At 41.8% G+C, this 18,011-nt stretch overlaps 1 protein-coding gene across 1 annotated transcript in view; it reads right to left on the minus strand.

Annotated features, from left to right (window-relative positions):
* Positions 1 to 15,490, minus strand: part of STEEP1 (STING1 ER exit protein 1) — a 38,059-nt gene extending 22,569 nt beyond the window's left edge. Inside the window, exons 1-2 of the mRNA XM_003414783.4 lie at positions 15,330 to 15,490; positions 10,054 to 10,171 (exon numbers count right to left, since the gene is read on the minus strand). Coding sequence (XP_003414831.1) covers positions 10,054 to 10,171; positions 15,330 to 15,453 — 242 coding nt within the window. The 5' untranslated portion in view covers positions 15,454 to 15,490. The remainder of the gene's footprint in view (positions 1 to 10,053; positions 10,172 to 15,329) is intronic.
* Positions 15,491 to 18,011: the final 2,521 nt, after the last annotated feature.

Genomic DNA, 18,011 nt, shown 5'->3' on the forward strand with positions numbered 1-18,011 from the left:
GTTGGAATTGACTCCAGGGCAATGGGTTTAGATTTTTTGTTTGTTTGTTTTGGTTAATGGTATGAAAGACTGAAAGCTTTCCCTCTAAAATCAGGAACAAGGCAATGATGTTCCCTCTCACCATTTCTATCCAACACTGTACTGGAGGTTCTAGCCAGGACAGGGAAAAGGCATCCGGATGAGAAAAGAAGAATAAAACCGACTCCATTTGCAGATGAGATGATCTTATATACAGAAAACCCTAAAGAATCCACACAAAATGTGAGACCTAACAAATGAGTTCAGCAAGTTTGCAGGATTCAAGAGTAATATACAAAAATCAATTGGATTTCTATATAGTAGGAATGAGGAAACTGAAAGTGAAATTTAAAAATTCTATTTTCAATAGTATCAAAAACAATAAAATACTCAGGAATAAAGTTAACAAAAAAGGTGCAAAACTTATACGCAGAAAACTATAAAACATTGTTGAAAGAAATTTTAAAAGACCAAAATAAAATGGAAAGACATTCCATGTTCAAGAATATTATGTTCAAGACTTAATATTGTTAAGATGGCAAGAGTCACCGAATTCATCTACAAATTCAACACAATCCCCATTAAAACCCCAGTTGCCTTTTCTGCAGCAATCGACAAGGTAATTCTAAGATTCATTTCGAAATGCAAGGGACCCAGAATAGCCAAAACAATTTGAAAGAGAACAACATTTTAGGGCTCATATCTCCCAATTCCAAAACTTACTACAAAGCTACAGCAATCAAGACAGTGTGATATTGGCATACAGATATAGAGATCAATGGAACAGAATTCAAGAGTCCAGAAATAAACCCATACATCTACAATGAATTGATTTTTACAAAGGTGCCAAAACCAGTCAGTGAGGAAAGAATAGTCTTTTCAACAAATGGTGCCAGAACAGCTGGATATCCACATGCTAAATAATAATTTTAGACCTTCACATCACACCATGTAATGGTTGAGGTTACAATTTTTTTTTTTTTGCCATCGAGTCAATTCCAGCTCATAGCAACCCTACAGGACAGAGTAGAATTGCCCCATAGGGTTTCTAAGGAGTAGCTTGGTTCACTGGTTTTGCTTCTCTGGAGAACCCAGCCCCTAAGACACACCATATATATACTTAAATTAACTCAAAACAGATCAAAGCCCTAAATGTAAGAACTAAAATTATAAAACTCTTTGAAGAAAACATAGGTGTACATCTTCCTGGCCTTGGATTAGGTAATGGTTTCTTAGAAATGACATCTAAAGTACAAGCACCCAAAGAAAAAATAGATAAATTGGACTTGATGAAACTTTAAAAACTTGTGTTTCAAAGGATACCATCAATAAAGTGAAAAGACAATTCACAGACTGGGAGAAAAATTTCCAAATCAAATATTTGATAAGGTACTAAAAACAAAAAAAAAAAAACATCGCCATCAAGTCCATTCTGACTCACAGTGACCGTATAGGATACAACAGAACTGCCCCATAGGGTTTCCAGGGCTGTAATCTTTAACGAAGCATACTGTCACATCTTTCCCCTATGGAGCAGCTGGTGGGTTCGAACCGCCAACCTTTCGGTTAGCAGCTGAGCGCTTAACCACTGCACCACCAGGGCCTCTTGATAAGGTACTAGTATCTAGAACATATAAGGTACTCTGACAACTCAACGATAAAAACACAAATAACCCAATTTAAAATGGGCAAAGAATTTGAATAGACATTTCTCCAAAGATACACAAATGGCCAATAAGCATATGAAAACATGTTCAACATCATTAGTCATCATTACCCATTTTCCCTGATGCAAAATCAAAGTCACAATGAAATACCACTTCACACCCACCAGGATGACTACAATCAAGCAACAGAAAATAACAAGTGTTGGCAAAGATGTGGAGAAATCAGAACCCTCACACACTGCTGGTAGAAATGTAAAATGGTATAGCCACTTTGGAAAACAATATGGCAGTTCCTCAAAAGGTTAAACATAAGAGTTACCATACCAAAAAAAAAAAAACCAAACCCATTGCCATGACCCAGCAATTCCATTTCTAGGTACATATGCAAAAGAACTGAAAACACATGTCCTCACAAAGACTTGTACGTGAATGTTCATGGCAGCATTAGTCAGAATAGTTAAAAAGTAGAAACAACCCAAATTTCCATCAACTGATGAATGGATAAACAAAATGTGGTATAGCCATACAATGGAATATTACTCAGCCACAAAAAGGAAAGAAGTACTGAAAACATTATGCTCCGTGAAAGAAGGCGGTTGCAAATGACCACATAGCGTATGATTCCATTTATACGAAATGTTCAGAATAGGCAAATCCATAGAGACAGAAAGTAGATTAGTGGTTGTCAGGGCTGGGGAAAGAGGGGAGTGGGGAACAACTGCTAATAGGAATAGGGGTTCTGTTTGGAGTGATGAAAATGTTTCGAAGTTAAATAGTTACAATGTTTGCACAACCTTATGAATATACTAAAAACTGCTGAATTGTACACTTTAAAATGTTGAGTTTTACGGTGTGTGAATCATATCCCATTCTAAAAAAGAACTAAATATATGAGGGTTAAGCTGAAGCATCAGGATTAAAAAAACAAAAATTCCTCCAGGTGGTTCTAACACAGCCAAGGCTGAGCACCACTTCTCTAAGGCACACACCAAGAGCAGAATTGCTGAGGTGTATATTAAGTGCATCTTTAGCTATACCTAACGCTGCCGAAGTGCTTTCCAACACGATGATTACTATTTGTGGTTCTTCAGGTACTGTAGGAGAGTACCAGTTGCCCTTTAACAAGACATGAGTATTATTACCCCCATTGAAGGAAATGGAAACTGGAGCTCAGAGAGGTTAGGTGACCTGCCCAGGGTTACAAAGTGGTGCTGCTGGGCTGCTCCAAAGCCTGTGCTCTCCGCCACCTTTGACCTTCTGCCTCTCCCTTTACAAGTTACTCCTGTCAAATGTGCTTCGACTCACCAACATTACTGGACTAGGGCACCAGAGATATTTTCAGTTCTGTATACTCCATATATAGAAGCCCTGATGGTGCAGTAGTTAAAGCAATCAGCTGCTAACCGAAAGGCTGACGGTTCGAAACCATCAGCGACTCTGCAGAGGAACATGAGGCAGTCTGCTTCCATAGAGATTTACAGCCTTGAGAACCCTATGGGGTCCCTATGAGTTGGAATTGACTCAACAGCAGTGGGTTTGGTTTAGTTTATACTACATATAAGGAGCCCTAGTGGTCCAATGGAGCCCTGGTGCCACAGTGGTTAAGAGCTCAGGCTGATAACCAAAAGATGAGCAGTTTGAATCCACCAGCTGCTCCTTGGAAATCCTATGGGGCAGTTCTATTCTGTCCTATAGGGTCGCTATGAGTCAGAATTGACTCGAAAGCACACAACAACAACAGTGGTGTAATGGTTTAGTGTTTGGCTGCTAACTACCAGGTTGGTGGTTCGAACCTACCCAGCAGCTCCACAAGAGAAAAACCTGGCAATCTCCTGTAAAGATTACAGCCTAGAAAACCCTATGGGGCAGTTCTACTCTGTCATATGGGGTTGCTATGAGTTGGAATTGACTCGATGGAACCTAAAAACAACAACATACCCCATCTGGTTTCTACTGGAAATCTAAATTCAACTTCAGCCCAAAGGGAGAGAATCACCATACAGCTGATTTCTCCTAGAATCCTGGAGTTAGCTAATCCCATAAACCCGAGCTTTTGAAACACAGAAAGCATCAAATCAAGGGGGCCTGAATATTTACCAATGAGTTAATCTTCAAATGCCAATTGCCAAGTGGGAATTTATCAAGTTTACAAAAATGTATCTATTCCTCACTACGCATCAAGAAACAGGCAAGACGTCCTAAGGGTCTCAGAAGTATAACAGGGTTCCTGCTCTAAAAAGGTCACCTTATTGAGATATTGAGACTCTAATGTAAACGAAAGGACCCTGGTGGTGCAATGGTTAAGCACTCAGTGGCTAACTGAAAAGTCAACAGTTTGAGCCCACCAGCCGCTCCATGGGAGAAAAGACCTGGCAATCTCCTCCCGTAAAGATTAAACCTGTTGCCATTGAATCGATTCCTACTCACAGTGACCCTACAGGACAGAGTAGAACGGCCCCCATAGTGTTTCCAAGGAGTGGCTGGTAGATTCAAACCACCAACCTTTCGGTTAGCGGCCACAGCCCTTAACCACTGCACCACCCAGGGTTCCCCTGTAAAGATTACAGCCCAGGAAACCCTATGGGGCAGTTCTGTCAAAATGGGTCGCTATGAGTCAGAATTGATTTGATGACACACAACAACAACAATGTAAGTAAGACAAGGTTTATAAGTGATATAATTATTAAGAAGTCACTAACATAAGCTGGATGACTGGACTAATTGACCTTGACATTTCTTTCCTATCCCAAGAAACTCTAGTAATCGATGAGATAGGGAGTGCGTTGTGACCAAAAACAAAGCAAAACAGTCTCCCTGGATCTGATAGCCAGCCTCTAATGGATCTAAATGATCCTTGCCCCCTGGTATTCACACCCTTGTGGAGTCCCCTCCCACAATGAGTAAGGCTGACCTGTGATACCAATAGGACATCGCAGAAATGGTGTGCAACTCCTGAGGCTAGGTCACAAAAGACATTGCAGCTCCCACCTTGCTCTCTCTTGGACTGCTCTTTGGAAGCAGCCCTATGGGAAGATCATTGTGCAGAGGAACTGAGGCTTCTTGCCGATAGTTAGCGTTAAGTTGCCAGCTAAGTGACTAGGCCCCCCTGGAAGTAGATCCTTCAGCCCTAATCATGCCTTCAGATGACTACACTCATGCCAACATCTTGACCACAGCCCCATAAGAGACTTGAGATTAGAACCATCCAGCTAAGCTGCTTCTGAATTCCTGATTCACAGAAACTATGTGAAACACTTTTGTTTAAAAAAATATTAAATACTTGTTGCTGTTAAAAAAAGAAAAAATCAAGGGAGTACCAGGAGATGAGGATGAATGGGTAAGCCAATGCCAGACCAGAGATGGCCTCCAGGCTTAGATTTTAAATTGTGAACCAAAAACCAAAAATCAAACCTGTTGCCATCGAGTCGATTCCGAGTCATAGCGACCCTATAGGACAGAGTAGAACTGTTCCACAGAGTTTCCAAGGAGCACCTGGTAGATGTGAATTGCTGACCTTTTGGTTAGCAGATCATTTTGGTTAGCAGGTATGCCACCAGGGTTTCCAAATTGTGCATCACTGACCCCTGTAGGATAGGGAGGGGGGGTCCTTAACAACTGGGCACGACTCTTGCTAATCAGAGCAGCTTCCTGCTTACCGGTCTTATTTGTCTATACTTCTGGATAACATTTGAAGAAAGGATATGTTCTCTACAAATGTTTGAAAGCTGCTGTAGGTGATAAAGAGCCACAGAAAGGTTTTAAGCAGGGGACTGACATGATGTGCACTTTAGATAAAGAAAATAATTCAGTCAGTAGCAGACAGAGTGAAGGCAGAGTCAGTAGTACAAGGGGAGTGACTGGATGTGTACAGGAATGGTGGGGGAATGGGTGAGACAAAGCAAGGAGCGACTCCCAGATTTCTAGCGTGGGCCACCATATCACACCAATGGTGGTATCATTCATCATGCTGTTGTTGGTGTTGCTGTGTGCTGTGGAGTCGACTCTGACTCATAGTGACCCTATAGGACAGAGTAGAACCACCCCATAGGGTTTCCTAGGCTGAAATCTTTATGGGAGCAAATCGCCAGGTCTTTTCTCTCGCAGAACAGCTGGTGGGTTTGAACCACCGACCTTTCAGTTAGCAGCCAAGTACCTTAACCACTTCTTTCATGCATCATTAGAGGAGGAAAAGCAAGGAATTGTGTTGATAGTAAGAAACCTAACCGCAGTAGCTTAAACACAAGAGTTTGTTCTCTCATGTAAAAGGAGTCCAGAGGAAGGCAGTTCCAGGCAATGATTCAGAGACTCAAGGACAGCAGGGCAAAAGCTCTGCAAATTTTGTGACTTTTCCTTCCTGCTTCTAGGATGGTTGCTGGTATTCCAATTATGTACACTTTCCAAAAGGCAGGAAGGATAAAAGAGCAAAAAAGGGCTTTCCTTGGAAACCCTGTTCAACAACTTCTACATACATTCATTTCACTTGGCAAAAGCTAAGTCACATGTATAACCTTAGCTGTTGGGGGTAGAGAGAGCTGGAGTATGGACTCTAACCTTACAGACACTAGTGTATAAAATAAAACAAAAAATAGGAAGGTATAATTGAGGAGTGTTGGAGTACTATTGAGTGAATCCATGTGCACTATTCTCCACAGTGGAGAAACAATGAGTTTGGCCTTGGTCATGTTGGGTCTGAGGTAGGACATGCAATCCAGGCAAAGAGGTAGAATAGGCAGTTAGATATACAGTTCTGGAAAGCAAGAGAGAAATGCAGGCAGATCTAGATTTTGAGACTCATCAGTATATAAGTGTAACTGATGCTATGTGCAGTGATGAGAATGCCCAACGAGAGTATAAAAGAGGGGACAAAATTAAGGTAAGAACCCTGGAGAATACCAACATTTAAGGGACAGACAGAATAGTAAGAATCCAGAAGATGGAGAAGTCCAAAGAAGATGAGGAACCACACAAGGGCAGCTTCACAAAAATCAAAGCAGGAGAGTGCATCAAGGCAGGCATGGTTAAGAAAGACATGGACAGAAAAGCACCCACTGGATTCACAATTGGGGGAGTGGTGAATGAAGGGAAAGAGAGTACTAGGGAATGATAGTATCATGATAGCATGAAGAGGCTTGGAGGTGGAAAGTGATGGGCTCCAGGGTACGCACTGGGCAGTAACCGGTGCTTCCCATACTCAGCTAGAAGAACAGGACAGGTAAGAGCAGACCGAAATTCCACCTTGGTCAACAGGAAGCACACCAGAGTGGACCCTTGGAACAACTATTCATGATTAGAACAGGAACTGTGTCAACTGATGGGGAAGTTTACCATGAAATTCTAAGAACTCTGTGGCCCAACAGACTCATTTAACCAGAGGCCACCAACCTGGGTAATACCTGACTCACCTCCAGGATCAAGCTGATTGGAGCCTGGGGTTTCTACTTCGGCCTAGGGCCACCCAGCAGTTTTCTGGCTTAGAGGTGATGGCATCTGTCTTATAGCACCACAGAAGCTTGCAGCCTAGTTGTGTTGTTAGATACTTTTTGTATTAACTGAAGACCCTAATAAATATTTTTAAACGATCCCAAAGATGATAATTTTCAAAATCAGAAACCTAAATAAAGGTTAATGGAAGGAGACTAACCACAAGAGAATGGATTAGCCCTAGATAAAACACGTTATTTATAAACCTTCCTATATACCTGTAATGGATTGAACTCTGTCCCCCCAAAATAAGCATCAACTTGGTTAGGCCATGATTCCCAGTATTATGTGGCTGTCCTCAATTTTACAATTTTCCTAACTGTTATAAATCATAATCTCTGCCTGTGGTTAGAGAGGATTAGGTTGGGATGTAACACCCTTGCTCAGGTCACATCCTTGATCCACTGTAAAGGGAGTTTCCCTGGGCTGTGGCCTGCACCACTGTCTTAGTCATCTAGTGCTGCCATAACAGAAATACCACAAGGGGATGGCCTTAACAAAGAGAAATTTATTTTCTCACAGTCTAGTAGGCTAGAAGTCCAAATTCATGGCGTTGGCTCCAGAGGAAGCCTTTTTCTCTTTGTCAGCTCTGGAGGAAGGTCCTTGTCCTCAATGTCCCCCTGGTCAAGGAGCTTCTCAGGCACAGGGACCCCGTATCCAAAGGACGCGCTCTGCTCCTGGTGCTGCTTTCTTGGTGGTATGAGGTCCCCAACTCTCTGCTTGCTTCCCTTTCCTTTTATCTCTTGAGAGATAAAAGGTGATGCAGGCTGCACCCCAGGGAAACTCTCTTTACCTTGGATCAGGGAGGTGACCTGAGTAAGGGTGGTGTTACAATCCCACCCTAAACCTCTCAACATAAAATTACAATCACAAAATGGAGGACAACCACACATGGCCTAACCAAGTTGATACACACATTTTGGGGGGCGGGGGGGGGATATAATTCAATCCATACCAACCACCTTTTATCTTACAAGGGATAAAAGGAAAGGGAAGCGAGCAGAGAGTTGGGGACCTCATACCACCAAAAAAGAAGCATCACAGCATAGTGTGTCCTTTGGATCAGGAGTCCCTGTGTGGAGAAACTCCTAGTTCAGGGGGAGATTGATGACAAGGAGCAGACAGAGTAAGCACTCCTCTGGAGCTGATGCCCTGAGTTTGGACTTGCAGCCTACTGGACTGTGAGAGAATAAATTTCTCTTTGTTAAAGACACCCACTTGTGGTATTTCTGTTATAGCAGCACTAGATGACTAAGACAATACCATAATGGAGTATTTTCATGATATTTTCTGGTGGGCATTGCTTTGTGATTTTTGTTTTATAATCTGCACTCCTAGTTGTATCCCATAGATAACCAATTTTCTCTTCAGCTGCACAATTCTAAATGCCCAGTTGTTACAATGGTGCTTGATACCTGATTTACTGCTGAAAGTTATCCAGAAATGGTTTCTAACTCTTTTCATTAGTGTGGGCTGACAACAGTTTGGTTTCTTAAATAAACAGCTAGCTGTCAACCCGTAGCTTTTTCTGCTTCGACTCTAGAATATAAGCTCCATAAGGGCAAGGCTTTTTGCTTGTATTCCCAGGCTCCTAAGACAGTACCTGGCACACAGTAGCAACTCAGTAAATATTTGCTGAATAAATGGATGGACTTTTGAATTCCTCAGGATTGATTTCTTCGTGGCATTTGGCAACCTGTCGAGGAAAAACCCTCTGCTCCCCGCCCCCGCCCCCCACACGTCTTAAAACTCTCTCCTCTCGTCTTCCAAACTACCAGGTTCTCCTGATTCTGTTCCAATTATTTTGTCTGCTTTTTACATGCCAGTGTTTCCCAAGATTGCATTTTCAGCCCCCTCTCTTGCTCTACACTCTCTATGTAACTTTGTCCCTTCCCAGGTTTCAATTTCTCATATACACCAAGGACCTCCAAATCTAAAACAGATCTAACCATGTCACTTTCCTGCTTAAAAATCAGTGATGCCTCTCCATTGCCTACAGATAAAGTCCAAGCTGGTCTACTTCAGCACTTTACTTTTCCCATCCCAGTACACATAAACCCGTTCCTATAAAGTAACCTGTGCGCCATCCCCAGGTGACTTCAATTTTCCCAAGCCCTCCATGCTTGGTCTTTTTAATGCTTCCATATTTGCTCTACCTGGAGTATTCCTCACCCCCTCAGCTACTTGGTGCAATCCTAGTTCAAGGCCCAAAATAAATGCCACCTCCTTTTGAAGTCTTTCCTGACCTTCATTCAGACAGAATGACCTACTCCCCCCTGTTTTCCCACACCTTTTGTTCACACCCCAGTAGTCTATCATATCACAACAAACCCACTGCTGTCGAGTGGATTCTAATTCATAGGGACTCTGTAGGACAGAGCAGAACCGCCGTATAGGGTTTCCAAGACTGTAAATCTTTACGGAAGCAGACTGCCACATCTTTCTCCCGGGAAGCAGCTGGTAGGTTTGAACTGCTGACCTAAAGGTCGGCTGAATGCTTTAACTACTGCACCACCAGGGCTCCCCTCATGTCACAATAGGTAGTCTATGTCTTCACTGTGCTGTGAGCTCTTTAATGATAGGAACCATAGCTTATTCATCTTCACAGATCCAGCCCCTAGCTCAGTGCCTGGCACATGGTATGCTCCAAAGGATTACAGGTTGTTTGAACTGATCCTACTTGCAAAAAATAGAATCACACCTTAGCACCATTTCAACAAAGCACAATAAGGGTATTGCTGCACTAAGAAGTTAGAGAACTACCAGAAACATCAAAGGATTGGGCCCAACTGGATGACATGCTCAACACTGCACGGGGATTTATAGTCCTCAGATCTAGACCCCAACACAATAGGGAAATCCTAGACTGACAGTGTCAACCTCTTACCTCCGGAGGTACACAGTTTCCTCATCTTCTGTATTACAAAACTTATGGGCATGTTTGGCAGCATCAATCACACGAGATCGATCCCGGGGCCTCATGGGTAACTTCTCTAACTGACAGTCTGAAGGAATGGAGAAAGATTTGGTCACTAGAGCCACCAAAAAATATCCTGGGACAATCAGAAGCTTTCTGTGGGGCCCTTAGCAGTCTAATTTTTTTTTCCACTATAATTGTTATACACATTGAAGCCTAGCATTGAATTTGCCAACTAAAAATGACTTGGTGTCAGGAGACCTGGGTTTTTCTTTTAATATTTTATTGCATTTTTTTGGAAACTTTACATAGGAAATTAAGTTCCTGTCATGGATTGAATTGTGTCTCCCCAAAATATGTGTACCAATTTGGCTGGGCCATAATTCCCAGTATTGTATGTCTGTCCTCCATTTTGTGATTGATATAATTTTCTTACAAGTGTTGTAAATCCTAATCTCTGCCTGTGGTTAACGAGACAAGATTAGATTATGTTAAAGAGGTTTAGGGTGGAATTGTAACACCCTGGCTAAGGTCACATCCCTGATCCAACAAGTAAAGGGAGTTTCCCTGGGGTGTGGCCTGCACCACCTTTTACCTCTCAAGAGACAAAAGGAAAGGGAAGGAAGTAGAGAGAGTGGGACCTCATACTACCAAGAAAGCAGTGCTGGGAGCAGAGCTTATCCTTTGGATCTGGGGTCCCTTAACCTGAGAAACTCCTCAACCAGGGGAAGACTGATGACAAAGACCTTCCTCCAGAGCTGATAGAGAAAGCCTTCCTCTGGAGTTGATGCCCTGAATTTGGACTTCTAGCTTACTAAACTGTGAGAGTATAAATTTCTCTTTGTTAAAGTCATCCACTTGTGGTATTTCTGTTATAGCAGCACTAGATGACTAAGACAGTTCTCATTTAACAATTTCTACACATATTTTTCAGTGACACTGGTTACATTCTTCACAATATATCAGCATTCTTGTTAGTTCCATTTTGGTTGTTCTGTTTCATTAATCCAGCTTCCCTATCCCCCGTAGCCTTCTCATCTTTGGTCTAGAGTAAATGTTAACCATTTGGTTTCATCTAGATGATTATTTTGAGAAGCACAGTACTCACGGGTGATAATATTTATTTTATGGGCCAATCTGTCATTTGGCTGAAAGGTGACCTCTGGGAGTGGTTTGAGTTCCAAGCTTAAAGAGTATCTCCAGGGCTAGTCATTGGGAGTTCTTCTAGTCTCTACCGGTTCAGTAAGTCTGGCCTTTTTTCAGGAATTTGAGTTTTGTTCTACATCTTTCTCCCGTTCCATCTGGGACCATCTATTGGGTCCCTGGTTGGAACTGGAGACCTGGATTTTGGTTCCAGCTCTGTCACTACCCTTGTGATCTTTGGCAAATCATTTCCTCTTTCTTAGTCCTCCCCTCATTTGAAAGACTATTGCTGTTAGTTGCCGTGGAGTCAATTCTGACTCATGGCGACCTCATGTGTTGAGAGTAGAACTGTTCCATAGGGTTTTTAAGACCGTGAGCTTTCAAAAGCACATCACCAGGCTAGTCTCCCAAGGCACCTCTGGGTGGGTTCAAATTGCCAATCTTTTGGCTTGTAGTTGAGTGCTTAACCTTTTGTGCTACCCAGGGACTCCTATTTGAAGCATAAGTGGATTATATTACCTTAAAAGTCCTTCTCGGCACTGCAATTCAAGCTTTCTACGAATATTTCTGTGATCACGGTATACTTGGTTGGTGTTACAATGCATTAGAATCAGAGACAATCAAGCACACTGCAATGTGTATGAGGGCAGCATTGGAAAAGGTGGATAAGTGCTCAGGAGAGAGAGGGCAGGTAGGATATAATACATACTGTATGCAAATGACCCACCTCAGTTGGAGTTTTAATATGAAAACCTACTGGAAACTAATTTAGCTACAGTTATAAAGCAGATGGAAAATTGATATAATGCAAACTAAGTACCTAAAGGGTCACAGACAAAGTGGCCAGAATGATTCAGGTTAATGGAGGAGGTAGAGAGTAGTGAGAAAGCACTGGACAGTTTACACATTAGCTCATTTACTCTTCACGGCAACCCGCTGAAGTACACATTTTTATTCTTATTTTAGAGATGAGAGAACTGATGGTTACAAAGGTAAGAGATTTGCATCCAGTAAGAAGCAGGAGAGGAATTCAGATCCAGATGTAAATGATCCAAAGCCCATGTTCTTCCCACCACACCTCCTTGCCATTCATTCATTTATTCAATAAATATATGAGGGCCCTCTATGTGCCATGTACTAGTCTAACACCATACTGGTGACTTACAAACAAGAAAGCAGACAAAGTTCCTGCCTTGATGAAGGCTTCATTCTAGCGGAGGCAAAAAACTTACAAAAGAAATGTATGATTTCAGACAGTGATAAGTGTTAACAAAAAATTCAGACAGGGTCAGAGGATAAATAGTGATCTCAGATAGTGATAAGTGCTACCAAGAAAAATTAGGCAGGTCAAGCAGGCAGAGAGCAACAGGGATGCTATTTTAGATAAGGTAGTCAGGGGAAGTGTTCTCTAAGGAAGTGACATTTAAGCAGAGGCCTAAATGAAATGAGGGGCACTGAGTGAAGAGTGTCTGAGGCAGAAGAAATACAAAGTTCCTGGGGCAGGAATATTTTCGACACGGTAAAGAGAAAGCAGGAAGGCCTGTGCGGCTAAAACGCAGTGAGCAAGGAGAAGACTGTCAGGAGATGAAGTCTGAGAGGTCGCTAGGGGCCTGATCACACAGGGTCTTGGTATGGACTTTGGTTTTATTCTAGATGTTCTAGGACCCTGAGAGCAGAAGAACTACATTGTACCCAGCTACCACTACCAAGTATTCTGATCAGGGCCACAATAGGTGGACCCTGATAGAAGGGAGAAAAACATGGAACAGAACTCAAATTCTCAAAAAGTCCAGATTTACTGGAGCAGCTGAGACCAGAGGACTCCCTGAGACTATCGCCCTGAGATACTCTTTAAAACTTGAACCAAAAATATCCCAAGATCACCTTTTAGCAAAATAGCAGAGTGGCACACAAAATAAAGGATATTACCCGTAAGTACGGTGCTCTACTAAAAAAAAAAAAAAAAAAACTATGAGACCAAAAGGTCAACAATTACTCTAAAGCAAAGATAAGAAGATAGGGAGGCAGGGAAACTAGAGTACTGGAAACAAAACAACCAGAATGCAGTTAAAGAGAATGCTGACACACTGTGAAAAATGTAACTAATGTCACAGAACAATGTGTAAAAGAACTGTCAAATGGGAACTTAATTTACCGTGTAAACTTTCACCAAAAATACAATAAAATATTTAAAAAATAAATAAAGATCTTGTTCTACTCAAAAAAAGATGTTATAGGAAACCACTAGTTTTGAACAGGAAAGTAACTATGACTGCTATGTGGAAAATAGGCTAGAGGGGACAAGAATGGAGGCAGGGAGAGCAAGAGACTACTATGCCAATCCAGGTCAGAGATGATGGTGGCTTGGACTATGTAGTAGAAATGGAAGTGGTAAGAAGTGGTCAGATTCTGGATAGATTTTCAAGGAAGCACCTGCACAATTTGCTGATGGGTTAGATGGATGTAAGGTATGAGAGAGAGAGGAGTCAAAGATGACTGCGGGTTTTTGATCTGAGCTACTAGATGAACAACGATCATGAGGATGGCACAGGACCCAGCAGTGTTTCGTTCTGTTGCACACAGGGTCACTATGAGTTGGAACCGACTCGACAGCACCTAACAACAACTGTATGAACAGTGGTACCATTCACTGCAACAGGGAAGACTATGAAAGGAGCAGTTAGATGGCAGGGAGTAGGAAATCATGAATTCAATTTTGAACATGATAAATCTGAAAGACCTATCAGACATCCAAGTGGAAATGTTAAACAGGCAATTAGAGTTTGAGGAAAAGCCTAGGTTAAAAATGAACATTTGGTTCTCATAAGACCAGACTTAATGGTCTGACTGAGACTGGAAGGACCCCGGTGGTCATGGCCCCCAGACCTTCTGTTGGCCCAGGACAGGAACCATTCCCGAGGCCAACTCTTCAGACATGCATTGGACTGGACAATGGGTTGGAGAAGGATAGTGGTGAGGAGTGAGCTTCTTGGATCAGGTGGACACTTGAGACTATGTTGGCGTCTCCTGCCTGGAGGGGAGATGAGAGGGTGGAGGGGGTTAGAAGCTGGAGAAATGGACACGAAAAGAGAGAGTGGAGGGAGGGAGCGGGTTGTCTCATTAGGGGGAGAACAATTGGGAGTGTGTACCAAGGTGTATATAAGTTTTTATGTGAGAGACTGACTGGATTTGTAAACTTTCACTTAAAGAACAATAAAAATTATTTAAAAAAATAAACATTTGGGAGTCATCAGGACACAGATGGTATTTAAAGCTCGGAATTCGTTGAGATGACCTGGGGAATGAGTTCAGATCGTGAATAGATCAGAGGGCTGAGACTCAGAGCCTTGCAATGCCTAAAATGTGAAAAAGAAAAACCCAGACACTGAGAAAGGGTAAAATCTGAGGTAGGAGGAAAAATCAGGACAGAGTGGAGTCTTGGAAACAAAAGAAAAAGGTGTTTCAAGGAGGAGGGAGCAATCAATACTGAGAGAGGGAGATTAACATGAGCATTGATAACTGACCATTGGAACTGGCAATGTGGAGTTCAGTTTGTAACCTTGACAAGTATGGTTTAGATGGTGAAGTAGGAAGGCAGGCCTGTCTGAAGTGGGCTGAAGAGAGAATGGGAAGTGAGAATGCAGAGAAAACCAATATAGGCAACTCTTTCGAGAAGTTTTGCTATAAAAACAAAGAAATGGGGTTATAGCAGGAGAAAAACGTAGGACCAGAGAACGGTTTTATGTTCTTTTGATCTAAGATGAAACTATTACAGCATTCTTGTATCCCAGAGAAAGGTTACAATGTTTCCGGAGGAGGTAGTTTTTGAAAAGCTTGCGAGGAGAAGGAGATACGGGATATTTTTTCCAAAAGAGGGAGCTTAGTTTTGAGGGGGTAGAAGTCTGGATAACAGAGTCACAAAGTTAAACAGGAACGATGTTAAAGAGGAGTGGGGCGAGGATGGTACGGAGGATTCTCGTGGAGAGGAAAAGACCACCAATCTTCAGTAAGACTTGGCTCCCACATACCAGCCAGAGGAATTTCGCCCTCAAGAACCCGAAGTTTCGCTCCTTGCAGACGCTCCCCAGTTCCCGACTACTTACCCAGCACCAGGACCATCTGGCCGCACAAACAGTAGTAGACGTGGAGGGGCTTCTCGCCATCGTCATATTCCTCCCTGTCCCGGGTGTCGGAGCAGACTACGGATCTGGACACTACTTTGGGCATAGTTCAAAGAAGCCCGGAAACTCAATGCCCAAGAATAAGGGACGCACAAAAATGACGTCACAAGCGCGCTTTGCGCCCTTCCCTTGTTATTCTGGTCACGTGTTAGTAGTGGCCATAGGGGCTTCCGGAAGGTCCCGTTAGGCTAAAAGGCACGGGGGTCGCCTTGAGCAAACTAGAATCTCCTTTGCCTTGGCTTGAGTTAACTGGGACTGTTTTACTTGGGGCACTCTTAATATTATTTATGTATAAATATTTGTGAGTGTGTGTCTGTATGTATATGTGAATGTGTATATGTATATGTATATATGGAGCCCTGGTGGTGCGGTGGTTAAACTCATCAGCTGCTAACCAAAAAGTCAGCAGTTCGAATCCACCAGCGCTCCTTGGAAACCCTATGGGAGAGTTCTACTCTGACCTCTAGGGTCGCCATGAGTCAGAATCGACTCCATGGTAACAAGTTTGGTTTTTTTGGTTTATATGTATGCCCAGGTATAACAAAGGGCCGTTATTACACATTACATACATATTCAAGCCTCAGGTGTACCTCTAAATATGATTTTTATTTTAATGGCTGTCTTCAGGATGAGTGCCTAATGAAGTAGAGGCATCTTTTTTTTTTTAACTGAGATATAATTAACATAACATAAAATTCACCTTTTTAAAGTGTGTAATTCACTGGTTTTTATTCCAGAACATTTCATCACCACAGAAAGAAATTCCAGAACCATTAGCAGTCACTCCCATCTCCACTTTCCCTACCCCTGGCAACCACTAATGTAGTTCTGCCTCTATGGATTTGCCTACTCTGGACACTGCATATAAATGGAATAATACAATATGTGGTCTTTTGTGAATGTCTTCACTTAGCATGATGTTTTCAAGGTTCTTCCATATAGCATGTATCAGTACTTCATTCCTTTTTATGTCTGAATAATATTCCATTGAATGGATGTACCACATTTTGTTTATCCATTCATCAGCTGGTGACCATTTGGATTGTTTCCACTTTTGGGATATTATAAAAATGCTGCTATGAACATTCCTATACAAGTTTTTGTGATAACAGTTGTTTTCAGTTCTTTTGCATATAAACCTAGGAATGGAATTCCTGGGTTATATGGTAACTCTATGTTTAATCTTTTGAGGAACCGCCAGACTGTTTTCCAAAGCGGCTACACCGTTTTACAGTCCCACCAGCAATTTCTGCTTGCCAACACTTGTTGTTTATTTTTATTCTAGACATTGTAGTGGATGTGAAATGGTATTTCATCTCGATTTTGATTTACGTCAGGGAAGATGACTAATGATGACAAATAATGTCGCGCATCTTTTCATGTGCTTGTCGGCCATTTGTATATCTTCATTGGGGAAATGCCTATTCAAATCCTTTGCCAATTTTAAATTGGGTTGTTTGTCCTTTTATTGTTGAGTTGTAAAAGTTCTTTATATATTCTGGATACTGGACACATTTCAGTTCAATGATTTGCAAGTAGAAGCATTGTAATGATTCTGTTTGCCACAGGTATAAGGGAGTATCTTCCACCTTTCCTTCTCCAACCCAGGAACTCTCCCAGAATGCTCTTTGTGGAGGACAGGAGCCTGGGGCAATCCAGAACAAGTGAGACAGTTTATATTGGATAACTTCAATAATCCAAGTGATGGTGCCAAAAGACTAGTTTTCTAACAGAGAACTAACTGAAGACAGCAAGCCTTATGACTAAGAAATGGACAGGTTGGCTGGAAGAAGTGTAATGTTCAAGATACACATGTTGTAAAGTTTAAGGCAATCTGTCAGCCCTTGAATGAACATAAATTAAGTAAAATATAAAAGAAATATCAATATAAGTCTTAGAAAACCACAGTGTTTATTCCTTAGGTCTTAGTCCAATGTCATCCCTATAATTCTATATTATTTGATATTTCTTGATTTAATATAGATAGATAGATAAATACATAGATAGATGATAGATAGATTGATAGATGATAGATGATATAGATAGATAGATGATAGATAGATAGATTGAATGATGATAGATGATATAGATAGATAGATGATAGATAGATGGATGATACATAGATAGATGGATGATAGATAGATGGATGATAGACGGATAGATGATAGATGGATAGAGGATAGATGGATAGAGGATAGATGATAGATGGATAGATGGATGGATAGATGGATAGATAGATGATAGATGGATAGATAGATAGATAGATAGATAGATAGATAGATAGATAGATAGATAGATAGATAGATAGATAGATAGATGATAGACAGACTATACTATGGTATGGTATGGTACGGTACGGTATGGTACGGTACGGTATGGTATGGAAACCCTGGTGGCATAGTGGTTAAGTGCTACAGCTGCTTAACCAAAAGGTCAGCAGTTCAAATCCACCAGGCACTCCTTGGAAACTCTACGGGGCAGGTCTACTCTGTCCTATAGTGTTGCTATGAGTCAGAATGGACTCGAGAGCATCGGGTTTTATACTATGGTATATCCTGGTTTATAATAATGAGCTAAACGTAGTCTCATCCTTCATGTGGTTTA

The sequence above is a fragment of the Loxodonta africana genome, chromosome X (genome assembly GCF_030014295.1).
Source record: "Loxodonta africana isolate mLoxAfr1 chromosome X, mLoxAfr1.hap2, whole genome shotgun sequence".
Classification (NCBI taxonomy): domain Eukaryota; kingdom Metazoa; phylum Chordata; class Mammalia; order Proboscidea; family Elephantidae; genus Loxodonta; species Loxodonta africana.